Here is a 25,325-nt window from a genome sequence, read left to right as displayed (position 1 = left end):
TTGATATTTCTACCAAAGGTTTTCAATGTTATTTATTGCCTATTTCTGGGAGTATATTTTTTGAGGGAGAGCCAGATAGGTTCAGCGTATTTTTTACTCCGCTGATGCGTCAGAGCCTCAAACCCAGAGGGTCCAGAGGGGCGGTCGCTGGTCTCAGTTGGGGGATCTCACTTACGGTGACGATCCTGTTGGTAAGTGCGCGTGCTCGCTCACACCAGCAGTGGGAAGGATTGGGCCCCACTTTTCACAGGTTGCTACATTCTGGCAATGTCTTATAAATAACTGGGTGAGGTATCGGCGGACACTCGGCACCTGTCCCAGCGCATGTTAGCAATTTCAGGAGAGGTGGAGATGAAGGTGGTGAGGGATATGGATAGATTATTCTTTGGAATACTAGATGCTGGCGTTGATGAGTGGTTCCTTATCCTGTTTGAGGGGAGTGGCCTCTATGTTTATTTCTTAAAGGGGAGAAGCCCCTTCTACATTCTTTAAAGGGGGAGGAAATTTGGTTACATTCCTTAAAGGGGAGGGGGCTTTGGGTACCACACCATGAGAGAGGAGAGCTGCGTGCCCTCTATATCATGCCCACATTACATGTTGACAGCAACGCGGTTTACCTTGTGCATTTGGCGAATTGAAAAGAAAAATGGTGTGGCCAGCCATTTTATCACAAATATCCCATCCCTTTAATACAAAGTGAGCACTTCTGAAACAGAGAAGAGCATCATCTCCAATACAGTGCCAAAGGTTTATTGTGCTAATGAAGCCTTATATGTTCTTTTAATTCTAATACTTGTATTTGAAGTTCTTTTCCATTTTGTATGATAACCAAGCTGTGTAAGCTTTAATGTTGATGTACATTACTGCTAAATATTTACAGATATATATATAGTACCTCTGTTTTGTACAATTAGCTGTATGTTGCTGTCCATCTTTGCTGCCTTGCTATTTCTACAAATCTTTAGGGTGCAACAAATGATCAATTGATATCAATATTTATGGCAGTGTTGCCATAAATGGGGCACTGCAGTGTTGGAAGGGACAAGTCTGAGCTTGGCTGTAATGCCTTCCCAGCCAACTAACCTGCCAACATTACCCTCTCTGAGCCTCACAAATAAGGAATGGCTATTTAAGTGCAATGTGAGATATCACTGCCAGTGAGGCCAACATATTCAGAGGGTGAGATGGTGGGGGGGAGGCTGGGAGAAAAGAAGGAAATAGGGGAAAGTTTTGAAAAGAAAGTAGGGATTGTTGCACCCTAATGAAAGTAAAGGGTAAATGTGTTCACACTGAGGCACAATGTGATGTTCTTGGCCGACAATGTTGCTTGTCTGGAAAGCTGAAACTCAGCTGAATATATTGGATTTTGAACTTGATTCTGCTGTCTTTGATTAAACCTCTGAGAACTGATTTCTAACGTTTCTTTCAACGCATGAGCTTGTTTTCAGCACTTTGCACCCACAGAGGTTACTAGAATAGAAGGCATGTACACGCACGCACTGTTTTGTGTCCATCACCTTGGTTGTCCAAGCGTTCAGCTTGTCCCTAAGACCTGTGGGTTCCTGCCCACAGCACACATGCAAGGTCACCATCCAGTTTCTCGCCCAAGTGGCCATCCTTTTTGTGTGAAGCTGAATGCCCGCAGGCTATTCTAACACTGTTGGCAAAACAGCCAATTCCTGGCCCCGCTCATTGTCCATAAGTGTGCTTGCCAGGAGGTGAACCAAGGGGCGATCTTCCCCTTAAAGCAGGAACTGATTTTGGCATTCTGACTGAGATCATCAGCTCAGTACGTACCCTATATTGAACTTGGGACCCTCCTGTTCATTGCCTTCACCAGCTGAACTATCTGGGGTGCTTATGACTAATTGTTTTTGTTTTGATATCAGGATATCATAGAAACCTACAGTGCATTTGGCCCATTGACTCTGCACTGACCCTCCGATGGAGCACTCTACCCAGGTCCACTCTCCTGTCCACTGCACCCTGTTACCTAACCTGCACATCCTTGGACACTAAAGAGCAATTTTTGGCATGGCCAATCCATCTAACCCGTGCATCTTTCGACACCAAGGGCCAATTTTAGCATGGCTAATCCACCTAACCCGCACATCTTTGGACTGTGGGAGGAAACTGGAGCACCCGGAGGAACCCGACGCAGACATGGGGAGAACGTGCAAAGTCCACACAGTCACCTGAGGCTAAAGCCAAACCCGAGTCCCTGGTGCTGTGAGGCAGCAGTGCTAACCACTGTGCCGCCTTTCTCAAATTCTCCATGTGAAAAACAGATCAGTCTATTTTAAATTGGCGGGAAGCACAGAAATGGCAGAATTTCGCAATCAATGTACAGAAATTACTAAAAGCTATAGTGGACAGCTAAAAACACTAATAAAACAACTGAATGATAGCCTTGGCCTCCAGAGGACTGGATATAAAAAGGTAGGGGTTATGCTCCAGTTGGATCAGGTTTGAGTGAGCTCCTATCTGGACTGTTGAATAGTATTCAGTTCTGGGCACAACACACGAGGAAGATTATACTGACTCTCGAGGGGATATAGTTTTGATTCACCAGAATGTTGCAGGTGCCAAAAGAGTTAAAGGTCTACTGCGATGTTTAACATGATGATAGGATCAGATGAAGATAAATTATTTCCTTTGGTGGGGAGGGGTGGGTACAGGGGTTGGGGGGAGGGGATGGAGAGTTCCGGAAGAATGGGGGCACAATGTAAAATTACAGCTCAACCGTTCACTGTTGATGATGAAGCAGGTAGTGGAAAGCTGGAATTCTTTCTCTCAAAAAACAGTTGCGACAAGGTCAACTGGAAAGCTCAAAATGGAGATAGATTTTCTTTTAACTTGAGTGATAAAGGGAGTGGAACCTAAGGTGGGCGGATGGAGCCAAGATATAGTTCAGCCATATTTATCTGACTGGAGGGACTGAATGGCCTTCTCTTGTTCCTGTGTTTGTCAATCCAGTTGTTGCTAATGAGCCTACATCACTACCAGCCTAACGCAAATACCAGGTGTAAAGGTAATAAACCACCGTGTCACATCCATTCCTGCTCTTTTATTTAAACACGCCTTTGGATGCGTGGCTGTACTATCAGACGGGAGTGCACCGTATTTGCTTTGGGTTTGTTTAATTCGCAGACAGATTGGAGGTGCTCCCCCAAAGAGTGAGCTCGATGATCCGAACATGATCAAAGACAATTGGGACGACAAACTCTCTCGCCACGTATACCACGGCCACCCATTTCCTGCTAAATGTTTGCAGGATAACGTTTAGTCTTCTCAGACAATCTCTGATGGAACATGTTAGAGAGCCCTCTTGATTTCTCATAGAATTTCTCATAGAATTTACAGTGCAGAAGGAGGCCATTCAGCCCATTGAGTCTGCACCGGCTCTTGGAAAGAGCACCCTACCCAAGGTCAACAACTCCACCCTATCCCCATAACCCAGTAACTCCACCCAACACTAAGGGCAATTTTGGACACTAAGGGCAATTTTATCATGGCCAATCCACCGAACCTGCACATCTTTGGACTGTGGGAGGAAACCGGAGCACCTGGAGGAAACCCACGCACACACGGGAAGGATGTGCAGACTCCGCACAGACAGTGACCCAAGCCGGAATCGAACCTGGGACCCTGGAGCTGTGAAGCGATTGTGCTACCACAATCCCTTTGACTTCACAGGGATCAAAATGGGGGCAGGTTCCACACCGGGCCTGACTACCACCTAGAGGGAGGAGACAAAATTTTCTTTGTGATCATCCTACAATTTTTAAATCTAATTTCCTCCCCTTCCAGTCCTGAAAACTACAAGTGGTGATGTTGGTAGCCCTCACCACATTCGAGCAGCTACGATATTGCGTTGTCAGCAGGTTTTGCAGCCCGGGTGACCATCACACCTTGGCCCAGACCTAGTTTACACATGGCACACTTCACATCACAGCTAGGCCCAGTTGCCAAGCAGGGATTTTGGATAACAATGAGGAGCACAAATTCTGGCCAGATTTTCTTCCCTCTTTCGTAACCCAAATAGGATAGTGGTATGAGGAAATAAAACTGAGGTGACGCAGTGGTTAGCACTGCTGCCTCACAGCGCTGAGGACCCGGATTTGTTTCCCGACCCCGGGTCACTGACCGTATAAAGTTTGCACATACTCCCCGTGTCTGCCTAGCTCTCACCCACACAACCCAAGGATCTGCAGGGTACGAGGATTGACCATGCTAAATTGCCCCTTAATTGGAAAAATTTGGAAATAAAGCTGACATCTCCTCCCCCCCCCCCCCCCCCCCCCCCCCCCCACCCCGCTTAATTGGAAAAATGTGGAAATAAAGCTGACACCCCCCCCCCCCCCCCCGCCTCCCCATATCCAACCACCACCCACTCAAGCTCAATTCTACGCTATGAAGTGAGTTTGATCACTGTTCCCTGTGGGGAATGGGACAATCCAAGTTAGAAAATGAGAGACGACCTGGACTGGTAGAGCTACAGAGTGTGGAGCAATGAGGTTTGTTCTCTAGTAAGGTTTTAAAGCAGTCCTCAAATGCCAAACAAAAATGGAATGCAACCAAATCAAGTGACAGTTCTAACACTGGCTGGTAAAATGCGAAGTGCAAGCCAGAATTGTGTGTAAACATTCCATTTAACTAGTTCATCCTAATCACAGCTTCAAATGAGACCTTGTCAAGTAGGAAACGTTTTTTGAATTTTAAATGGCTAAAAATAGTTTATGCCAATCACAAATCAAGGTGAAGAAGAATTTCACTTCAGAATGTCAGTAATAATCACCAATTTGCATACTTTAAAATCCTCTTTGCTCGGAATTTCACCCTCCCATAGCTGGCTTGTTTTCCTCGGTCCCGTTAATGCATCAATTTGCCTCCTCCTTCGATGCGGCATGCTTCTTTCTTCAGATCGTTGGCCGTCAAATTGTGTTTTTGCCTTGCCTGTGAATAAGCTTCCCATGGAATTCCTCTCCCCACACCTACCCTTCCAAGCCCCAGCAGGAGCTACCAACTTTGAGGGAAGACGGTAAAGAGAGAGAAAGGGAAGGACTGAAGGTCAAATAAATGAGAAAGAATGGGTGGAGAGAAACCCGGAGAAAAAAAGAAAAATCCACACTTTGTTCCATAGAATCATCGTGGAATCATCGAATCACTAAAGTGCAGAAGGAGGCCATTCAGCCCACCGAGTCTGCAACGCCCAAGGTCATCAGTGAACCAACAGCCAATATTCTGCAGCACCTGTTGTACAGGAATTTAGCGTCAGTATTGAAAGACCTATTAGTATCCACATGCTCACTCCTGGGAACAATTCTGCACATTAGGTTCAGGAGTAGGCCATTCAGCCCCATGAGCCTATCCCACCATTCAATGTGGTCATGACTGATCTGTGTCTGAACTGCATATACCTGCCTTTGGCACATATCCCTTAATACCTTTGCTTGCTATCTCAGATTTTAAATTAACAACTCACCTAGCTTCAGCTACTGTCTGTGGGAGGCAGTTCCAAACCTCTCCCACCCTCTGAGTGAAGAAGTGCTTCCTAATATCTTTCCTGAATGATTTAGCCCTAATTTGAAGCTCAATTTTATAATCTCCGACCAGTGGAACTATCTTGAATACTTCAATTTCATCACCCTTTAACCTTCTAAATTCTAGCAAAATCAGGTCTCTTTTGAGTAATCTCTCCTCATAACACAACCTTTATAATCCAGGTATCATGTCCGCGATTCTCCGACCACCCCGCCGGGCTGGAGAATCAGCTGGGGGCCGAGCGAATCACGCCATGCCGCCCCAACGCCGGGACGCCATTCTCCCGCCCGTGAAAAAACGGGCAGGCGCACACGGCCGCATGGAGAAACGCCACAAACAGCCGTAGCGGCGATCCTCCGGCGGTACCGCGATTCTCCGGCCCGGATGGGCCGAGCGGCTGTCCGAAAAAAATCCGAGTCCCGCCACTGGCGTTCTAACATGCTCTGGACCGCCGTGACCTCGGGGTTGAAGCGTCTGGGGGCGGCCTGTAGGGCGGGAGGGGGGTCCAACGTAGTGGCCTGGCTCGTAATCGAGGCCCACCAATCGGTGGGCCTACCTCTCTGGCTGCGGACCACTTTTCCTCCGCGCCGGCTCCTGGATCCCTTCGCCATTTGGCGTCGGGGCTGGCGCGGGGATGACGGCCAGTGCACATGCGTTGGGCCCCCCAGAACCCGAGAATCGGGTCTCGAAACCGACGCCAACGCCAGAATAAAGTACTCCCGTTTTGGCGCTGACGCTCTGGTGCCGGACCAGATAATCGCGGCCCATTTCTGTAAACGTACGTTGCACTCCCTCCAAGGCCAAAATATCCTTCCTAAGGTGTGATGAACAGAATTGCTTACAGTACTCCAAATGGGGTCTAACCAGGGTTTTGTATAGCTGCGGCATAACCCCTTTTTTGATTATTTTTAGCACTTGTTCCTGGCATTTTAAGGACCTAAGCACCTGAAGCCCCAAGTATGTTTAGACATCCACTGTACCTAACCTCTTTCCATGCAGAAAGTACTCTGCCCTATCGTTTTTTGGTCCCAAATGGATAACCTCACACTTTCTTACATTGAATTCCATCAGCCATAATTTTACTCATTCGCCTTGTCTGTCAGGAGCCCCTTACAATTTTCTTCTATCGTCTAGGCTGCCTACAATGCCGCCTAACTTTATACCATCCGCAAATGTTAATGTTGATCAGAAAAATAATTGGGAGGGAATTCTAACAGAAGTAATAGGGATAAGGGAAGGAGGAGGAGGAGAGCCCACTCAGTTGTTGGGAATAAAAAGGTGATGGGAGCTAAATTCAAGTCATGGACTCTTTTAGATTTGGGTATATTTGCACATTACATTCATACCAAAACTGCACATATCAATTCCTAACTAACTTGAGGCTCTAATTTTGCTGTTCAAAGTTTTCATAGTCATAGAATTTACAGTGCAGAAGGAGGCCATTCGGCCTATCGTGTCTTCACCGGCCCTTGGAAAGAACACCCTATATATCCCCACACCTTCATCCTATACCCGTAACCCCACCTAACTTTTTTGGTTACTAAGGGCAATTTATCATAGCCAATCCACCTAACCCTGCACATCTTTGGACTGTGGGAGGAAACCAGAGCACCCGGAGGAAAGCCACGCAGACATGGGGAGAACATGCAGGCTCCGCACAGACAGTGGCCCAAGCCGGGATTCAAACCTGGGACCCTGGCTCTGTGAAGCCACTGTGCTACCGTGCTGCCCACATCTAAGGATCTCGCAGACTCTTGGCATTCCAATTGGATGTAATTAAAGGCATCAGTTATGCCCAAATTAGTCAACCCACCAGGTTAATGATAAGAATGGTACTGTACAGTTCTAATGTTCTACCACTGGGTGTCAGCAGCAAATCTAATATTTGGGAAGTGTGTTAAGTATTGTTGGGAACTTTTCTGTCTGCTGACTGTCAGGGTCCTACTGAATTAGGTTTGCACAGTTGCACTCCATGTACGTTTATATTCAAAACCTGGCACCAAAGTGCCATTGAAAGAAAAGGAAATAAAACATACATTCATTCATACCTTGTATCTACATATATCTAGTTCTGTTCACAGCCTCAGAATGTTCCAAGTGCTTGAAGGCCATGAAGTACTTTTGAAGTGTGCCACAGTGGCCATTTGAAAATTGGAATTCAGTCACAAAACAATAAATCTGGAAATAAAAATCTATTTATCAGAAAGGTGGACAGCAGTAAAAAACCCAACTAGTTCACCGAAGTTCTTTAGGTAAGGAGATCTGCTGCCCCTACCAAGCCTGGCCTGTACCCAACTTTGGGCTGGATTTTCTGTCCCCCCACCCCCCACTCCTTTGTTTCCGGCGGCGGAGACAGCTCCCCATTGGCCATTGGCAGGGTCTTCCGGTCCCGCCGATGTCTATGGCGTTTGCAAGACTTGCCCGTCCCACCACCGGGGAACCCACCGTGGGGAGGTCACCTTAGATGGGATGGAAAGATTCCGCCGGTGAAAAAGGCCGGAAATTCCTGTCCTCGTTCTCACACCAAAGGGTGTGAACTGCCCTCTGAAGGGACCTAGTAAACTGTTCAGTTGTACCGAAACTGCTTACACTGGTCCTGTTCAAGAAAGCAGGCCACCACCACCTTCTTGGATGACATTTTTGCCTCAGCCCTTCCACATAGTGTGTTTTGTGAACTCGGTCAGCAATTTTATATGTCAAGACATTGACTTCGAACTGACCTCAACCCCAAGTGCATCTGGGGTAGGAATAGGTAAAGCAGTTTTCCCGTTCATCACTGACTATTTTAGATAAGAATAGGGTTAGATCTTGTAGGGATTCCTTTTATAGTTGAGCAGCTTCTATTATTGCACATGATATTGGTCACCTGGCCCGGTCACTAATGATGGATGAGCAACTCTTGAACGCTCGGGGGCCACCAATCGACAGGCACGCAATCTGGTCGGGGGGGGGGGGCTATCTTCTTCCGCGCCGGCCCGCTGTGTCTCTCCACCATGTTGCACGGCGCCGCTGCACAAGTGTCCGCCGCGCGCATGCGCGAACCCGCGGCAGCTGCCGGCGCATTGAAGGGCCGCGTACGGCAGCTGGAGCAGCGCAGAGCACTCCGGCACCGTGCTGGCCCCCTGTGGGCTATAGAATTGCTGGGCCAAGAGGTCTGTTGACGCCGGCGTGTAACCCTCTGGTGTTCGCCGGCATCAACACTTAGCTCCGTTTTTAGAGAATCCTGGCCAGAGTTCCAGAGACTTACAACCCTCTGAGAGAAAAAAGTTTCTCCTCATCTGTCTTAAATGACCGACCCCTTATTTCTGCACAGCGATCCCTAGTTCTAAATTTTCTTATAAGAATTAGGGGCGTGGCATGGTAGCACACTGGTTAGCACTGCTGACTCATGGTGCCAGAGACCCGGCTCAGTTCTGGCCTGTGGTGACTGGATGTGGAGTTTACTCATTCTCTAGTGTCTGCATGAGTTTCCTCCGGGTGCTCTGGTTTCCTCCCACAGTCGAAAGATGTGCAGGTGAGGTGGATTGGCCATGTTAAATTGTCCCATAGTGTCCAAAGATGCGACGGTTAGATGGGGTTACAAGGTTACAGGGATAGGGCGGTGCAGTGATCCTAGGTAGGATACTCTTTCAGAGGGTTGGCGCAGGCTCAATAGGCTGAATGGCCTCCTTCTGCACTGTAGTGATTCTATGGAAGGAAACATCCTCTCTGTACTCACCCATCCATTATCCTTCAGGATCTTAAAGATTCTGAGTCATGAGTGTCTAGCTTCAGAGTTGGTGCACCTTCAGTGCTCCACATGATGGCTCTTAATGCTGTTTTTTTTCTCTCACTTCCCCAGGGGCTCTGACGTTTACATTGAGGGTGGGGGCACAGTGCCACAAGGTAGCCCCTTCTCACTGAATCAGGCATGTGTAAAACACAATGGTCAGTGTTGGCCAGTTGGTTGAACTTAGAAGGCACCAAGGTTGGGGCCAGTCCTGACACCCACCGTATTTCACAGCAGTGGTCACTGTGTGATTTCACCCCATGGGTACTGAGCTCAATTATTGCACCTCTACTGGTGCCCTGGCTGAGATCAACTAACTGGGAGTTGAAAGCTGATTTTTCTTTGATAGTCTGCATGGCTTAATGTTTCACCAAAGGCTGGGCCTACAAGGGAAACCAATAATGTTTCTATTCATGAGGGATCCTTTCTTCATTCTGCCACTATGCCCTTCCTTCATTCCCATCCCTCGATCTTCCTAGTATTCAGTAAACATACCCTGCCTCCCAGAATGGGCGATCCAGCAAAGATCAGTTTAAAACCAACATTTTGATTGGTAAATTGTAAATTAGCATTAATGAGTCTTGGTAGCAACTAAAACCAACATCAGTTAAATAGTTAATCTGGTCCTCACTGCTTCTCTGTACCCAAATTAGCAGTTGCAGCTCCTAAATTATAATGGTGACTGCACTTCAAAAAGTATTCATTGGCTTTAAAGTATTTTGGGTCATGAATTTCTCAACATGCAAGGTTTTCTAACTGTGGATAAACAAAATCAACGCCGACCACTCGGTGTGTTAAGGTTTGACGGTAACTAGGTTTTGCTGTGAATTCTGTTTCTGAAAAGAAAAACATATTACCAAGACATTCTGCGATACATGTTCAGAGCACCATGGTGACCTTTGGTCCTTCAGATGGGCTGATGTTTCTAACCATTAACGGAAGAGGGAGGGGGGCGGGCGGGAGAGTCACCTTCCGTTGGAAAGTGTCAGAAACTGGGGAGACCTGTCCAGAATCTCTCTGTAAAATCGCAGAGGGGGGGGGGGTCTCCCTGAACTCTTAGGCAATGTGAGCACATCAGTCCGTGCTCGGACAGACCATAAGACATAGGAGCAGAATTAGGCCATTCGGCCCATTGAGTCTGTTCCGCCATTCAATCACGGCTGATATATTTCTCATCCCCATTCTCCTGCCTTCTCGCCATAACCCCTGATCCTCATTAATCAAAAAGCTATCTATCTCTGTCTTAAAAGCACTCAGTCTCCTTCGACTGCCCATGGAGGACCACCAGTGGTTAGCAGTGTGGGATAGCAAGGGTTGTTTTCGCATGTGTTTGCCTTCGGTTGGTCTCTCCCTTTTCTTGTTGCTAATACAGCTTTTAGATGCTCTCCCTCAACCCCCCCCCCCCCCATTAAAAATTGGGCCGGCTGTCCATGAATTACGCGCGCCTGACAACAGACCGACCTTGCTGTTTCTTCTGACTGTTTTCATTTATTTCTTCTGCATTCTTTAATGGAAAATGTAGGTCTCTGGAAAGGTAAGGTGGCAACATGAAAGTCTGGCATGCCTTGAGTAACACTGAATGATTTGAATGCCTCCCCCTCCCTACAGCATTTGCTTAACCTTTCTGTGTCATGGAATGAGCTTAGTACAAACTCTCTTCATTTCAGAGCAGTCTCCATTTCTTTTCCCACTTGCATATCACCCACCCGCTTCCTGCTAACTAACAGTCAAGTAGCATCATCCCTTTTCCAGCCCAAAGGTCCCAGATGTATCCTTGAATCCCCTGACTAATATTTATTGCTGCTTTGCATCTCAGTTGACTGTCAGTGACAGTTCTCAGTGGCCCAAAGGGGCAAAGAAGCTCCATTTACAATCTGAATGGAAATCCTGGTCATAGAGACGATTGATAAATAATAACATGTGGCCACGACTTTAGGTTCACCCTGGGCTAGAAAAGGGCATCCCAAGTGCCATTCCTTGTTTGATAAATGCTGCAATCCTTTCCTAGATAGTGCAACATGTCACCCCATGAACTGCTCACTTCCATTTCTTCCTTCCATGATTCCTTCCTACTTTGAAATGTCGTGAATTGTAATTGTAACCCATTGATTGTAGATGGAGTGAGATATGTGATTGGTCAAACTGGATGATGTATGGCAACCCTCCTCCCAAACTTAGATGTCATGTAATTTAATGGGAGTATTCCATTAGAATGGCTTCCCAGTTCATTCCAATGGTGGAATCTACATTTGGGAATACCTGCATTGATCCTCCTGTGAGTTAAGTAGTTTTTTATTGCTCTGCACTGTATTCACGTTTTCAAACTTTATTGAATGTCATTCTCATTTTCAGTGACACTGAGGACCATAAACCACTTAAAGGTAGCCGGACACCTTCGGACGGGACAGTTAAGAAGGGAGTGAGCGATGACAGCCTGGTTGACTACGGCGAAGGTGGAGAAGGGCAGTTTAATGAGGACGGGTCTTTTATTGGACAGTACAGCGGGAAGAAGGAAAAAGAGGCTGTGGAGGGCAACGAAAGCTCCGAGGCCCCGTCCCCGGTCAATGCCATGAACTCCTTTGTCTAACACGGGCGAGGGGAGCCACCCAGTGCCCCATGCACCAATAAATCCGTAGAGTTTATCCATTCACACTTATCTCCTGACTTGTCATTACATGCACGTTAAGAAATAAAGCAATGATGAGCAGCGAATGCCTAAAGGTCCTGGGTGTCTAGATGAACAACGCAAGTGACCAGAAAAGCAAAACCTAACGTGGACATTCCGGAATGGAGCGGAGCGGAGAGGGAACGCGAATTGTCCACTAGTCCGGGAGCAGAAGTTCATCTTCCAATTGTGTATATAGAGTTGGACTTGGCACGCTATTTTGTTGGGTTCACTTCTTCGTATCCTATTGGTTTGCGCTAACATAGTGCATGAGAACAGTTGTGTATCTCAGTGCCACCTAAGATAATGAGTGTATGCTGTGATGACAGTGGTCTGTATAATTTCTGTCTATAAAGTGCACAGTGCAGTGACTGAAAATGAATCTCGTTTTGTCGTCAGTGTTCACTTGGTATCCTGGAACTCACTAATGTCAGTGAGATATTGTCTCGAAGGTGGTCAATGAGCCTTCTTCGTTGAATGTGTAACAACTGTTTGTGTCTTTTTTTAAACAAAAAAAAACAATGTTGGGGCTGAATCCTGGTGCCAGATTTGAAGCGGGATGTGTTGGGATGGGGACTGAGCACATCCTTGTTCCACAACACTGTAGTTCCTACTCTTTCCAGGAGGGAGGGAATGTTTTATCCAATTGAGCTGCACAGTTCATGTATCACCACACTGACAGGCACACATCACACACTTACCAATGTGAGCACACTAAACCCCTCAAAGCCTTACACACACATTTTTGTTTGTAAATTAAACCTAGCGACATGTTACACAGAGACTTTAACAGCAGCACTCAGCAGTTTAATTGTGCCTGTTGGTCACTTCTACACATTACTACTGTTAGATTTACAGCCTTTTGGGATCCAAACAGAATAAAAGATGTGGCCTCTCTTTCTTAACCTATAAAAAAACATTTTTCTTTTGCCCTGGGCGAACCAGATTCAAATCCTTTCTGGGGGGGGGGGGGGGGGGGGGGGGAGACGACACTAGTCAAGAAACACAAGGGATAAAAACGAATTGGGATTACAAGCTCTTGTTTGCAAGAATAATGTTTGTTTTGTGATTGATTTTTCCCCCCCCCGTCATAACTTGCATCAAGTTTATGTAAGCATTGTTGATTTGGTTCTTGTTGTAGATATTGTGTTGTATTTTTGTAAATATGCTTTGACTGGTTGGAATCATAGAATCCCTACAGTGCAGAAGGAGGCCTTTCGTCCCATCGAGTCTGCACCGGCCCTTGGAAAGAGCACCCTACTTAATCCCACACCTCCACTCTATCCCCCAGTAACCCCACCTAACCTTTTGGACACTGAGGGGCAATTTAGCATGGCCAATCCACCTAACCTGCACATCTTTGGGCTGTGGGAGGAAACCGGAGCACCCGGAGGAAACCCACGCAGACACGGGGGGTGGGGGGGGGGGGTGCAAACTCCACACAGACAGTCACCCGGGCCCCTGGAGCAGTCAGGCAGCTGTGCTAACCACTGTGCCACCGTGCCGCCATCATGCGGCTTCTAGATTACCCCCAGTGCATGCGGCAGGGGTTGTACCACGTGCGTGCGTTTGTATCGCCGATGGAATGTGTAGTACTGTCCCAGCATGTTCAGACATTGCTGCAAGGGAAACCTGGGGGGGGGGGGGGGGGACCCACTACAACAGGAACTTTCTTTGTTTTCTTCCGCCGCTTTTAGTTTGTTGGTTTAAAAATATACTTGGAGGATTGGTGGGTGGCTGTTTTATTGGCTGGGGGAAATTTGAGACACAAGGAAATGAGGCTGATGAAATCTCCAGCCACTCACCCATCCAACCGGAGTTGGCAACTATATTTATTGAACAGGCTTCTTTTCTCATCTCACTGTATATTTTACGCTGCCAATTTGTAAAAGCTACAAACTCGACGGCTGTGATAGTAATCTGTTTTTTTTTTCCTCCACTAACCAGGACATCTCACTTCCAATATTTCTGTGCGCTGCTCCAGTAACAGTTTACTGGGCAGGCGAGGCCCATTTGTTTCTTTTCTATATACCCAATTCGAAATTAACTGCTGTTCGCAAGATGCCCCTTTCATAAATCAATTTTTTTGGGAAGTGGGGGGTGGGTGGGATTTACTTCAGAGACAGGGCCGAAGCCAAAAAAAACAGGCCCTGGGACATTTTTATTTTGGTTAAATATTACATTCAACTTGCCAATAGGTTTCTTTGGAAAGAGTTGTCGATGGGGCTGGTGGAACAAAGTTAACCTCGAGTGTGGGTGACTTGGACGTGAGATTTCTTTTTGCGTGAGAAGGTGTGATAGTCAGACAAAGCTTTCTGCTCTATCCTGTTAAGGCTATTAAGAGCTCACTGATTTTTGTATCCGGAAAAAGGAAACAAATGGGAAAATAAATGTGCTTTAGACTTTACCACTTAGCATTTTTTTTCATTTGTTTCTGAGACGAGTGAAGCTCGGGGTTGTTTCGTGGGCCTCAAAACAAGTTGCATTTCTATAACACTCTTCATGATGTCCACACAGTCCAGCGCACATTACAGTCAATCCATAGAATCCCTGCAGTGCAGAAGGAGGCCCATGAGGTTCACACCGACTGTCCGAAAGAGCACCCCAACCAGGCCCATTCCCCTGCCCCATCCCCGCATGGCCAATCCGCCTAACCTGCACTTCTACAGACTGGGGGAGGAAACTCACTCAATGGGACACCCATTCAATTAAGTACTTCTGAAAAAGGACTACTGAATATAGAGGGTTAGGCATTTCGGTACCTCAAATCTGCTCCACCATTCAACTAGATCATGGCTGATGATCTACCTCAATGCCTTTTTCTCCACACTGTCCCCATATCCCTCAATACCTTTAATATCTAGAAATCTTTTGAGTTCTGACTTGAATATACTCAATGGCTGAATCTCCACAGCCCTCTGGGGTGGATAATGCCAAAGATTTGCCACCCTCTGAGTGGAGAAATTCCATCCTCATGGCCTGCCTCTTATTCTGAGACTGTCCCGTGGTTAGGAACATAGGAATTAGGAACAGAAGTAGGCAATTCAGCCCTTCGAGCCTTCTCCTCCATTCAATCAGGTCATGGCTGATCGCTTCCTGTTCCAAAGCAACCTCCCTACTTGTTCCCCATATCCCCTTAACCCTATTTTTTAAAATCAGAAATGTATCTATATCTCTCTTGGAACCATTTAATGACTCGGACACCTCCGCACCATGGGGCAGGGAGTTCCACAAATTGACCACCCTCTGCTAAAAGTTGTATCTCCTCATCTCAGTTTTAAATCTACCACCTCTCAATCTATGTCCATGACCTCCTGTTGATTACCCACACAAGTGGTTCTTGACCACTCACAGCCAGGAGAAACATCCTTCCTACATCTATCCTGTCAAGCCCTGTAAGAATGAAGTTACCTCTCATTCTTCTGAACTCTGGAGAATCCAGGCCGAGATTCCACAATTTCTCCCCACAGGACAATCATGTCATCCCAGGAATCAGTCCAGTGAACCTTTGTTGCACTTCCTCTACATCCTTCCTGAGATAAGGAGACCAAAACTGTACATATTACTCCAGGTATGGTCTCATCAAGGCCTTGTACAACTGCAGCAAGACTTCTTTACCCCTGTACTCAAATCCTTCCACAACAAAGGCCAACACCATTTGTCTTTGTGATTGTTTATTGCACCTGCATCTCAGTGACTTATGAACAAGGCTACCCTGGTTCCTTCAGGCATCAGCTCTTCCCAATCTCACATTTAAAAATACTCTGCATTTCTTTTTTTTAATTTAGAGTACCCAATCATTTTTTTTCCAATTAAGGGGCAATTTAGCATGGCCATTCCACCTAACCCGCACATCTTTGGATTGTGGGGGTGAATTCTCTCCACGGGGAGAATGAGCAAACCCCACACGGGCAGTGACCCAGGGCCAGGATTCGAACCCGGGTTGTCAGTGCCGCAGTCCCAGTGCTAACCACTGGGCCACATGCTGCCCTTGATACTCTGCACTTCTGTTTTTCCTATGCCAGTATATTACCCCCAATCCCATGTGCTCTGATTTTGCTTACTAATCTCTTGTGTGGGATCTTATTTGAAAGCCTTCTGAAAATCCAAATGCACCACATTCATTGATTCTTCCTGGTCTGTTTTGCCAGTTACATCTGTAAAAAACTGCAATACGTTTGTTGAGCATGATTTTTGTTTCAAAAATCCACATTGATTCAGTCCAATTGCATTCATTAATTTCTAAGTGTCTAGTTATCACATCCTTTATAACCAATTCTAGCATTTACTCTTGATGTCAGGCTAACAGGCCTATAGGCCTGTTTGTCCTCTCCCCCTCTCACTGAATTGTAGCCATTTCTTTCCTCTAGCCACTGTAGAGCAACATTTTCTATTCAAGTGGTTAATTCAGGAAGGAGTCATAGATATTGCTCTACATTGTCTTCTGCCAATGCAACATGGTGGTCTGCACACGCACACTGGTTCACCCAAACACAGAAATCTACTGACACTATTGTGCTGCGCCTAGACTCCCAGTGTCAGTCTACAGACCTCTGCATGAGCAATTAAGGGCTCACCTTAATGCACCGGTTCCTGAGGAATGTGCCAGTAGGTACAAGGTCCCCACAGGGAGTCTTGGGCAATATTATAATAATCTTTATTACTGTCACAGTAGGCTTACATTTACACTGCATTGAAGTTACTGTTGAAATCCCCTCGTCTCCACATTCCGGCACCTGTTCGGATACATCGAGGGAGAATTCAGAATGGCCAATTCACCTAACAGCACATCTTTCAGTACTTGTGGGAGGAAACCGGAGCACCTGGAGGAAACCCACGCAAACACGGGGGGAACGTGCAGATTCCGCACAGACAGTGATCCAAGCCGGGATCAAACTCGGGAGCGTGGCGCTGTGAAGCAACAGTGCGAACCACTATGCTACCGTGCCACCCTATAGCGGTCCCATCTGCTTTTCTTCACCCCTATCCCCTCCCTCGTCTCTCAGTGTAAACACTCTCTGGGAATCCCCTGTCTCACGTTTGCTTATATCATGACTATTCTGGCCGCCATATGCTTTCTCCAGGCTGAATGGATGACAGAGAGAGGTTTTCACACGGAACCCCAATGATTTGCTGCCACGCCTTTTGCCATAGGCAACTCTGCAATTATTCCTTGCAGAAATGCACTTTTTCAAGCCGCCCAGCGATATCAATTCTGGTTACAAGCAGCTGTGGTTAATCCCAGCATATTGGTATCCATGGCAGAGAGAATGCAGTGTTTACCTTAAGTCTGTGTCTTTCCTTTATGTATGTTATAATTTAAATATCCCACAGTGGATGAGTATAAATGAACACAGTTTCACATTTCTTTCCATGTGTCCATTAAAAGCTCACAGCTGTGATGATTTCAGCAGCGCCATCTTTGGTCCTGGCTGCTGCCAACTTGGCCATTCCTAGTGACGTGATGGAGCCACCTGCTGGAACTTCACATGCTGAGAGCATGCTCAGCATTGGCAGAAAACACAGCCATTCCTGTGATGCTTCCTTTGTATTTACGAATCGGGCATCGAGTCCTTAAGCATTCAATGGTCTGTTCTGGATGACCACAGTCACCCACAGGAATGTTTTAATCAAACAACCACAATGGTTGTGTTGCTTTCCAAGCTCCATCAAGGTTCAAGTTGCATTGTTGAGGGTTCAGTGCATAGGTCTGAGTGCTCTTGAGGGGCATAGTTGAGATGCTGATGGACGAGGAGGCATTTGTTTTTCTCTGTTCAGTATACTTGATGGAGGGTTGTGACATGATGGCAGTGGATAATGCTGCGATGTGCAACAGCTCAGACAGCCAAGGTATTGGGATAAAGGGCAGCTTGGTGGCGCAGTGGGTTAGCTCTGCTGCCTCACAATGCTGAGGTCCCAGGTTGGATCCCGGCTCTGGGTCACTGTCCATGTGGAGTTTGCACATTCTCCTCATGTTTGCGTGGGTTTCGCCCCCACAACCCAAAGATGTGCAGGCTAGGTGGATTGGCCACGCTAAATTGTCCCTTAATTGTAAAAAATTAATTGGGTACTCTAAATTTATTTTCTAAAAAGATATTGGGATAGACTTAGGGTTCCACTGATGGACGGTATTGCAGTATTCAGTTGGACAGCGTAAGAAGTCTCACAACACCAGGTTAAGGTCCAACAAGTTTACTTGAAATCACAAACTTTTGGAGCGCTGCTCCTTCATCAGGTGAAGTCTACATCCTTTCTACAGTTTCTACAGTTGGACATCAGTAAGGTAAGTGTGACTGATTCACAGTGACACACAGTAATCGTGTGATTTCAGATATTTTAGTAAATGTATTTGGTGCATTAAGGTTTAAACGCCTGAATTAGTGTGTGTATGACTGCTGCAGTCATGTTTTGAAAGAATCCTGGTTTGAAAGGTTTTTGGAAGCCACCAGTGCAATTGAAGCATCGTAAAAGCTTGGTCTAATGGATTTTTGTTTGGATTAAAAGGGTTCCTCGTGGAGTATTTAATTATAGACCTTTGTGTTCAGTTAGTAACTAATAACTAATGGGAAGAGCTCAGTGTAACAGATATTTTAACAGATTGTTCAGTTCGGAGATGGAGGTGAAACTACGAAGACAATTTCTGAAGACTTTTGCAAGAGATACTGCAGTGTTCTGACAAGATTGGGTCTCTTTCTTTAAAGCAGTGTCAAAAGATCTCTCTTTCTCAAAATGGAGTATCCTGATGTCTCTTTACAGCGAATATTCCTGTGTGCTAACTGTATTTGAAAGTGAATTGGGATCTGAGCTGGGTCTGTTTGAGTGGAAGTAAAGATAGCAGTTAAGGGCTATTGTGTCACTGCATTGGTTAGCATTGTTTAAGGGGTATTTGTAAGTTATTTTCTTGTGTGATGTTAAATATATTTTAATGCTGTGTTGGTAATAAAATTTGTTTTACTGTACCATATCCCGATTTTGTGTGAAATCATTCCTGGAGCCAAGTATCTTCTCCTCACAGTCTTACAAAATTAAAATCAAATTTGGAGTCTGGTCCAGGAATGTAATAATTAACTATAAATCATACCCAGATTCTAAAATGCTGATGCTCCCCAGTTTATGGTCAACAGTTTCCGGACTAGATTGAGCTTTGTCTTTATCTCACTGGCTTGCTTTTCCAGTTTCATGAAAAGTGAACAGGCAGACATGCTTCACTCCAAGATAGGTCAGAGTGGCTTTATGTTGCACAGTCTAGCTGCAGAAGGTCACTTTTAGGGTACACTTGGTATTACTGGAAAAAATCTTCTGCTTCGTGGGGTGAAATAAATACGTGGCACGGTGGCGCAGTGGTTAGCACTGCTGCCTCACGGCACCGAGGATCCGGGTTAGCACTGCTGTCACCCGGCCCCGGGTCACTGTCCATGTGGAATTTACACATTCTCCCTATATCTGCGTGGATTCCACTCCCACAACCCAAAAGATGTGTCGGCTAGCTGGATTAGCCACACTAAATTGCCCCTTAATTGGAAAGAAATAACTGGGTACTCTAAATTTATTTTAAAATAAATAAATACATGATAAATGCTGCAACTTTGAAATAACTGAAGATAACATCAGCGAAAACAGGATAAGGCTTAAACCTCGGGTGCTATTGGAAATGAGGCATGTGACACTGATACAGCTTTTCGGGCACAGCTTCAGCCTTGGGAGAAAGAGCTTTTTGCACAGTGATTCCATGTTTAGTGTAGCCAGAATTCCAGTGAGCGTGACATTCACTATTTCGCACTAAGGAAGACAGAACTTAGGCACATAGGCAGTTAAATTTCCCAGCTTACTTACCTTCCCTCTAAACGATGGGCTTGCCAACCAGAATGGGTTCTGATGAAAGGTCACCTCCACCTGAAATGTTCACTCTCTTTCTCTCCACAGATACTACCTGCACATATATTGCTGAAAATTTCCAGCATTTGTTTTGATTTTCCTTGCGAATATCCAGTCTTCCAAAGTCTGAAAGAACAGGGGCTGGATTCTCCGTTCCTTCGAGGATCAGTGACGTTTCACGACGGGAAGATCGCACGAAACCCTCACCAATTCCAGTACCGGTGAGAGGCTAGCACCGGCGGAACACGCGGAAAACGGGAGGAGAGTCGGTGGGTTCAGGGTCGCACGTGAACAGGGTTGACGTCTGCAGCCGCATACGTCGACACCACCCCCACGAACGCATGACCCTGCAGCCCACCTCCTGGCCACTGCTCACCATTCCCCCAGTAGCGCTAGCAGAAGCCCCTCAGCCAGTGGCATGGATCTCGGTCGAGTGTGGTGGCGCTGGACACTATCTGCAGCTGGCATGCCAGGTTCCCGACCACTGGGACCACACGTGGCCCGCGCCGCCGGGAAGTCGGCCCATCAGAGGCAGAGCATCGCGGGTGGGCTGGCTGATGATGCTCCAAAGGGGCTGCGACTGCACGCATCCCGATGACACTGATTCAGAGGGGGCGGAGCATCGCGAACCAGCATCAAACCTGCACCTGCCTCAATTTTGGCACCGGGAGCCATTCTCCGCCCGATCGCCTGTCTCGATTTCAGCGTCGGGCTACGGAGAATCCCGCCCCTAGGTCTATGCCGAAGTTTCCACTGATTGTTCGAGAGCTCCTCTCTGGAAGAAATGGCTGAAAGCCATTGCAAAAACATTTAGGATTGGTGCTGTTAATTATTTTAACAATTGTGTTTTTACTGGTTACTCAATTAACCATCTAATTCCTACTTTAACTAGTTCCCCCTCCCTCTACACACACTCAAGACAGACAAACACAGAGGTAGGAAGGGGTAAAAATCATAAGTAGGAGGAAAATTAATCTTTTTTTCAGATAGAGGTTTTGAGCACACCTTCATTCACAGCAAGTCTGTAGCTTAAAGTCTCTGTTTGCAGCCTGTAACCATCTTCTCTGTATAATCATTTGTTTAGATCTCTGTAGTTTCATAAATACTGCAGTCACCGCCTTTATGGAGAGAGAAAGCAGGTGCTGCTCTTAATTTGCAGCCTGTATTGGTTTTTCTATAGATCAATTCATTCAGGTCCCTGTAGTTACAGGAATACACCACTTACAGGCTTTCTGGAGAGAGATAGCAGGTTCCTGTCTCTTGGCTTCCAGGATAAGAACCTTGTGACTCTGAAAATCATTCCACTTGGATAGGATCCAATCACCACCTGTTACCAGGCAGAGTACAGTTCTTTGGGCCAATTGATTGGCCACCAACCAATCAATCAAGCTAATTCCCACTCCATCTATCTCTCCCTGGTGCCGACAAGTCTGCAGGCTCCTGTTCAAACCAGCTGAGACTAGCAGAGTTCTCTCCTAAAATGTCTAAATTCTGCTGTATTCCTTAAAGAGACATGCCCACTTAGCATCACTTGAATGAAAAGTAATAACAGCAAGATACAAGAAAGGGAAATAAGGAAGGACCCTTACAGTATAAGAAGGTTGTATTGGAGAAATTAATGTGACAGAAAATTGTTAAGTCCCCGGGACCTGATATTGTACATCCCAGGGTGTGGAAAGGAGTTGCTATAGAGATAGTGGATGCATTGGTGATCATCTTCCAAAATTCTATAGATTCTGGAATTATTACTGAAGATTGGAAGATAGCAAATGTCACACCACTATTTAAGGAGGCAGGGAACTACAGACCTGTTAGCCGTTCATCAATAGTAGAACATAGAACATAGAAAAATACACCATAGAACAGGCCCATCGGCCCATGATGTGCCGAGTAGGCTTCAAATGAAGTTACTGTGAAAAGCCCTTAGTCGCCACATTCCGCCGCCTGTTCGGGGAGGCTGTTACGGGAATCGAACCATGCTGCTGGCCTGCCTTGGTCTGCTTTCAAAGCCAGTGATTTAGCCCAGTGAGCTAAACAGCCCCTGCAACAATGGGCCTGAGATCAAAGTTCTAAAGTGGGGGAAGGCCGATTTTAATTGCTTCTGGTGGTGCTGGTGGAAGGGCCTCTCCGCTTGAGAGCCTAATCCAAGAGGCTGAACCTTTGGCGGGGGTTCCTTCTTATACTTGGAGCGCGATTTTAGGCGGGTCTTAAACTTGGTCCCAATTAATTGGGCAGCTTCCTGATCATTGCCAGGATCTAAACCAATAAAGGACCGGGTGCCTTGATGGCTGAGCGTGTCCTAGGTGGCCGTTGGCCTTGCTTTGTTTGTGTCTTCTGAGTGAGGTAGTGGCGCCAGAATGTCTGAGACCGTATCGGCTACCTGAGTATTAGTCCTATGTTCCTCGGAGATGGGCCATCAATATGTAAATCGACCCGGGGTTTCGATTCCGTCTGCAAACTGCCTTCCGAATATACATTCAGGCTCTGTGCCTGCTTGTTGCTTTGCATTGTCCATATTTCCCTATAGGCTCTGCGACTGTCCATTTTATATACTGAAAGTGGCCATCCCAGATGGCTACATTTCCTCCTTGTGATCCTCAACGCGAAGCGTGAAGGATAACATTACTGAGTCTTCTTTGTTCTCTGCCTAAGTCGAGTACCCGCAATCAAGGACAGGTTCTATCCTACTCTGTCCTACGGATTGGAACCTTTAACTAAATTGCTTTATGTACATCACATTACTATAAAATCCTAAGGGACGCTGTGACATTCAGGCATGCATTAGATTTATTTTTCATTTAAAACACGGGAACCTCTAACTATTCTTCTCTAAACTATCCTTAGTCAATTAAAAGAATTTACAACAGTATAAACTATACAATAGCAGCATTATATGTTTCTGTATCTTGGCGGTCAAGTACAAAATTTCACATATTTTATTTGAACAAACAAAAAATTAGTCGGCGCACTTTATTTACTTACAGGGATGGGGAAGTCCGTAAATAAGGGGTTAGGGGGTCTGAGGGTATATACTGGAGTGTGGGAGGTTTTCCTTCACCATATTCAAAGTCTCAGTGTCTGGATGGCACTACAGTGTATCGCTATGCCTAACAGTGCTTCCACGATGTATGAAAGGAATACCATTTGATAAATTTGTCACACCAGGTTGATGTATCAATGACTGTCTCTGGCTGTGGTGTATGGCAGGGATGGGAAGCATTCACGGCCTGTAGGGTAGCGGTCAGGGGGGTCGCGTCTGCGCACAACTGTAGTGATCCCACGAAGATCCAAATGTAGATCATGATGTCTGTCTTCATGTTCTCTTCTTCCTTCTTGGTCTTCCTTTGTCTTCTGTTGTTCTGGATTTCCTGTGGACACAAGCATAATATCTGTTATGACCTTGTTTAAGATCTTGTATGTCTGTCTGTCTGTCCTATTATTATCAATTGCCCATTAGAATTGTCACCATATGTGACTCCCTCATTTTTTTAAAAACCAAATATTTTGGGGACCAGACATGCGAAAAAAAAATACTGTCACAGCGCGAGCAGTCTCGCAGCCTGTGTGAACGATGTGGTGAGTGGGCGGACAATCTCTCCATCCAGCAGTAAAGTGTTCCATCCAAGTAAGGCAGCAGGGTAGCATGGGGGCAGCAGGGTAGCATGGTGGTTAGCATACATGCTTCACAGCTCCAGGGTCCCAGGATCGATTCCCGGCTGGGTCACTGTCTGTGTGGAGTCTGCACGTCCTCCCCCTGTGTGCGTGGGTTTCCTCCGGGTGCTCCGGTTTCCTCCCACAGTCCAAAGATGTGCGGGTTAGGTGGATTGGCCATGCTAAATTGCCCGTAGTGTCCTAATTAAAGTAAGGTTAAGGGGGGGGTTGTTGGGTTACGGGTATAGGGTGGATACGTGGGTTTGAGTAGGGTGATCATGGCTCGGCACAACATTGAGGGCCGAAGGGCCTGTTCTGTGCTGTACTGTTCTATGTTCTATGTTCTAAGTGTTTGAGGATGTAAGTAGCATATGGGAGAGCGACCTAAGGGTTGCCGGAAAACAAAGAAAACTTGTGGCAAAGAACATTCTTTAAACCACAGATTAAAAGAACAGTAAAAGAGTTTCGAACTAAATGCTCAGAATGGGGTGCGTATGGTCCACGGCGGGGCAAGAATGGGTGGAATCCCCGGGTAGGGCGGTGACCAGTGCCGTAAGTACAGTACCCGATGGGGGTCCTCAGGCAGGGCGGGGATCAGTGCCGTTACTCCACTGCCTGAGCGACTGGCCAAGAATGGAAAGAATTTGTGTTCATCGTGGATACTGCCTCTTATGATTACCTTTGAATCAGAAGAGTAGCTATAAATGGGTGTCTGCCGACAAACTTGTTCCTTTAACTGCCACTTGGCGTTAAAAGAGTGGTTATGACTGCATCAAAATGTGGCGTAGGGCCATGAATAAACTTTAAGTGCACAAACAAACATTCAACATTTAAAATTAACAAAGTAAAATAACAAAATCAGGCAGGCTCCATCAGAAAGAAGGACACCGTAAATCTCCATCGGTTCCTTTCTACCATCATCTGGACACCTCATTGTTCTGCTGCAAAAACAGTTGCAAAGGGGCTCGTCTGGTGGGAGTTAGACTCTGAGTCATCATCTTCTCCCGGTTGCCACACTCGTGACTGGAGTAGCCGTGCCAAAGCTGCTTGGGGCGATGTGGAGTCCATCTCATCGTTACGGATGAGTCTGTAGGAATTGTCGCGGTGCCAATGTTTCGTGTCGAGGTTGGAGGTGGTAGAGGGCAATCCATAGTCGCGGGTGGTGGGTACGGATCAGGGGCTTTGATATACGTGGTCTCAAAGGGGTCGAACGAATCTTGTTCGGAGTCGTTGGGAGTGGGGCCTGGTGCAGAATTGAAATTGTGTGGCGGTTCCATGGGGTATCATTGCTATCGCTTTCGCTGTCGCTGTCGGTGCTGGTTAAATGAAGGGAGCGGCGGAGTCGTGCCTCTGGGGGTGGAGTGGAAGTGGTGCCCGAGAATGGGCTGTACTGGTTGGGGGAGGGTAAGGTCGTCCGTGGGCGGGGCATGTTCGTCTGCTGCTGCAAGTGAGCTGTGGTGTGAGTGGTTGCTCTGTGTGCCATAAGCCTTCAGCTGGTTTATGTGAAACCATCCAGACCTGCCATTGGGATCAGTGAGCTTTTAAATGGAGGGGCTGACTTTATCTGAAATGGAGTAGGGTCCTGCGAATGTTGGGGAAAGAAATGAACTGGGGTTGTACAGGAGAGCATGACCTGCTGCCCTATTGAAAATTCTGTGGTGTGTACCGTTTTGTCAAAACATACTTTACTTTGTTTCTTTTGTGTACCAAGCCTAACAACTGCGGCGAGCTGGACGGCTTTAACATTTTCGAGGATCTGCTGTATTGCTTTCTCATGCATGAGGGCGGTGACTGCGGGGCTGTCCAGATCAAGCCCTAACA

The 25,325-nt window shown here is 46.5% G+C and overlaps 1 protein-coding gene across 36 annotated transcripts in view; it reads left to right on the top strand.

The window, feature by feature from the left end:
- The window catches only part of nrcama (neuronal cell adhesion molecule a), a 478,378-nt gene extending 465,881 nt beyond the window's left edge, over positions 1 to 12,497 (top strand). For 25 of the 36 annotated variants that reach the window (XM_038780573.1, XM_038780570.1, XM_038780576.1 and 22 more), the window contains 2 exons: positions 10,836 to 10,847; positions 11,666 to 12,497. In XM_038780573.1, the coding sequence (XP_038636501.1) occupies positions 10,836 to 10,847; positions 11,666 to 11,900 (247 nt within the window). In that variant the 3' untranslated portion in view covers positions 11,901 to 12,497. The remainder of the gene's footprint in view (positions 1 to 10,835; positions 10,848 to 11,665) is intronic. The other 11 variants (XM_038780555.1, XM_038780565.1, XM_038780584.1 and 8 more) reach the window with 1 other exon arrangement.
- The last annotated feature ends 12,828 nt before the right edge of the window (positions 12,498 to 25,325 follow it).

This window comes from Scyliorhinus canicula, chromosome 20, assembly GCF_902713615.1.
Source record: "Scyliorhinus canicula chromosome 20, sScyCan1.1, whole genome shotgun sequence".
Lineage (NCBI taxonomy): Eukaryota > Metazoa > Chordata > Chondrichthyes > Carcharhiniformes > Scyliorhinidae > Scyliorhinus > Scyliorhinus canicula.
Note: the sequence above shows the minus strand (reverse complement) of the source record. Positions and strands in the feature narration are given on the sequence as shown.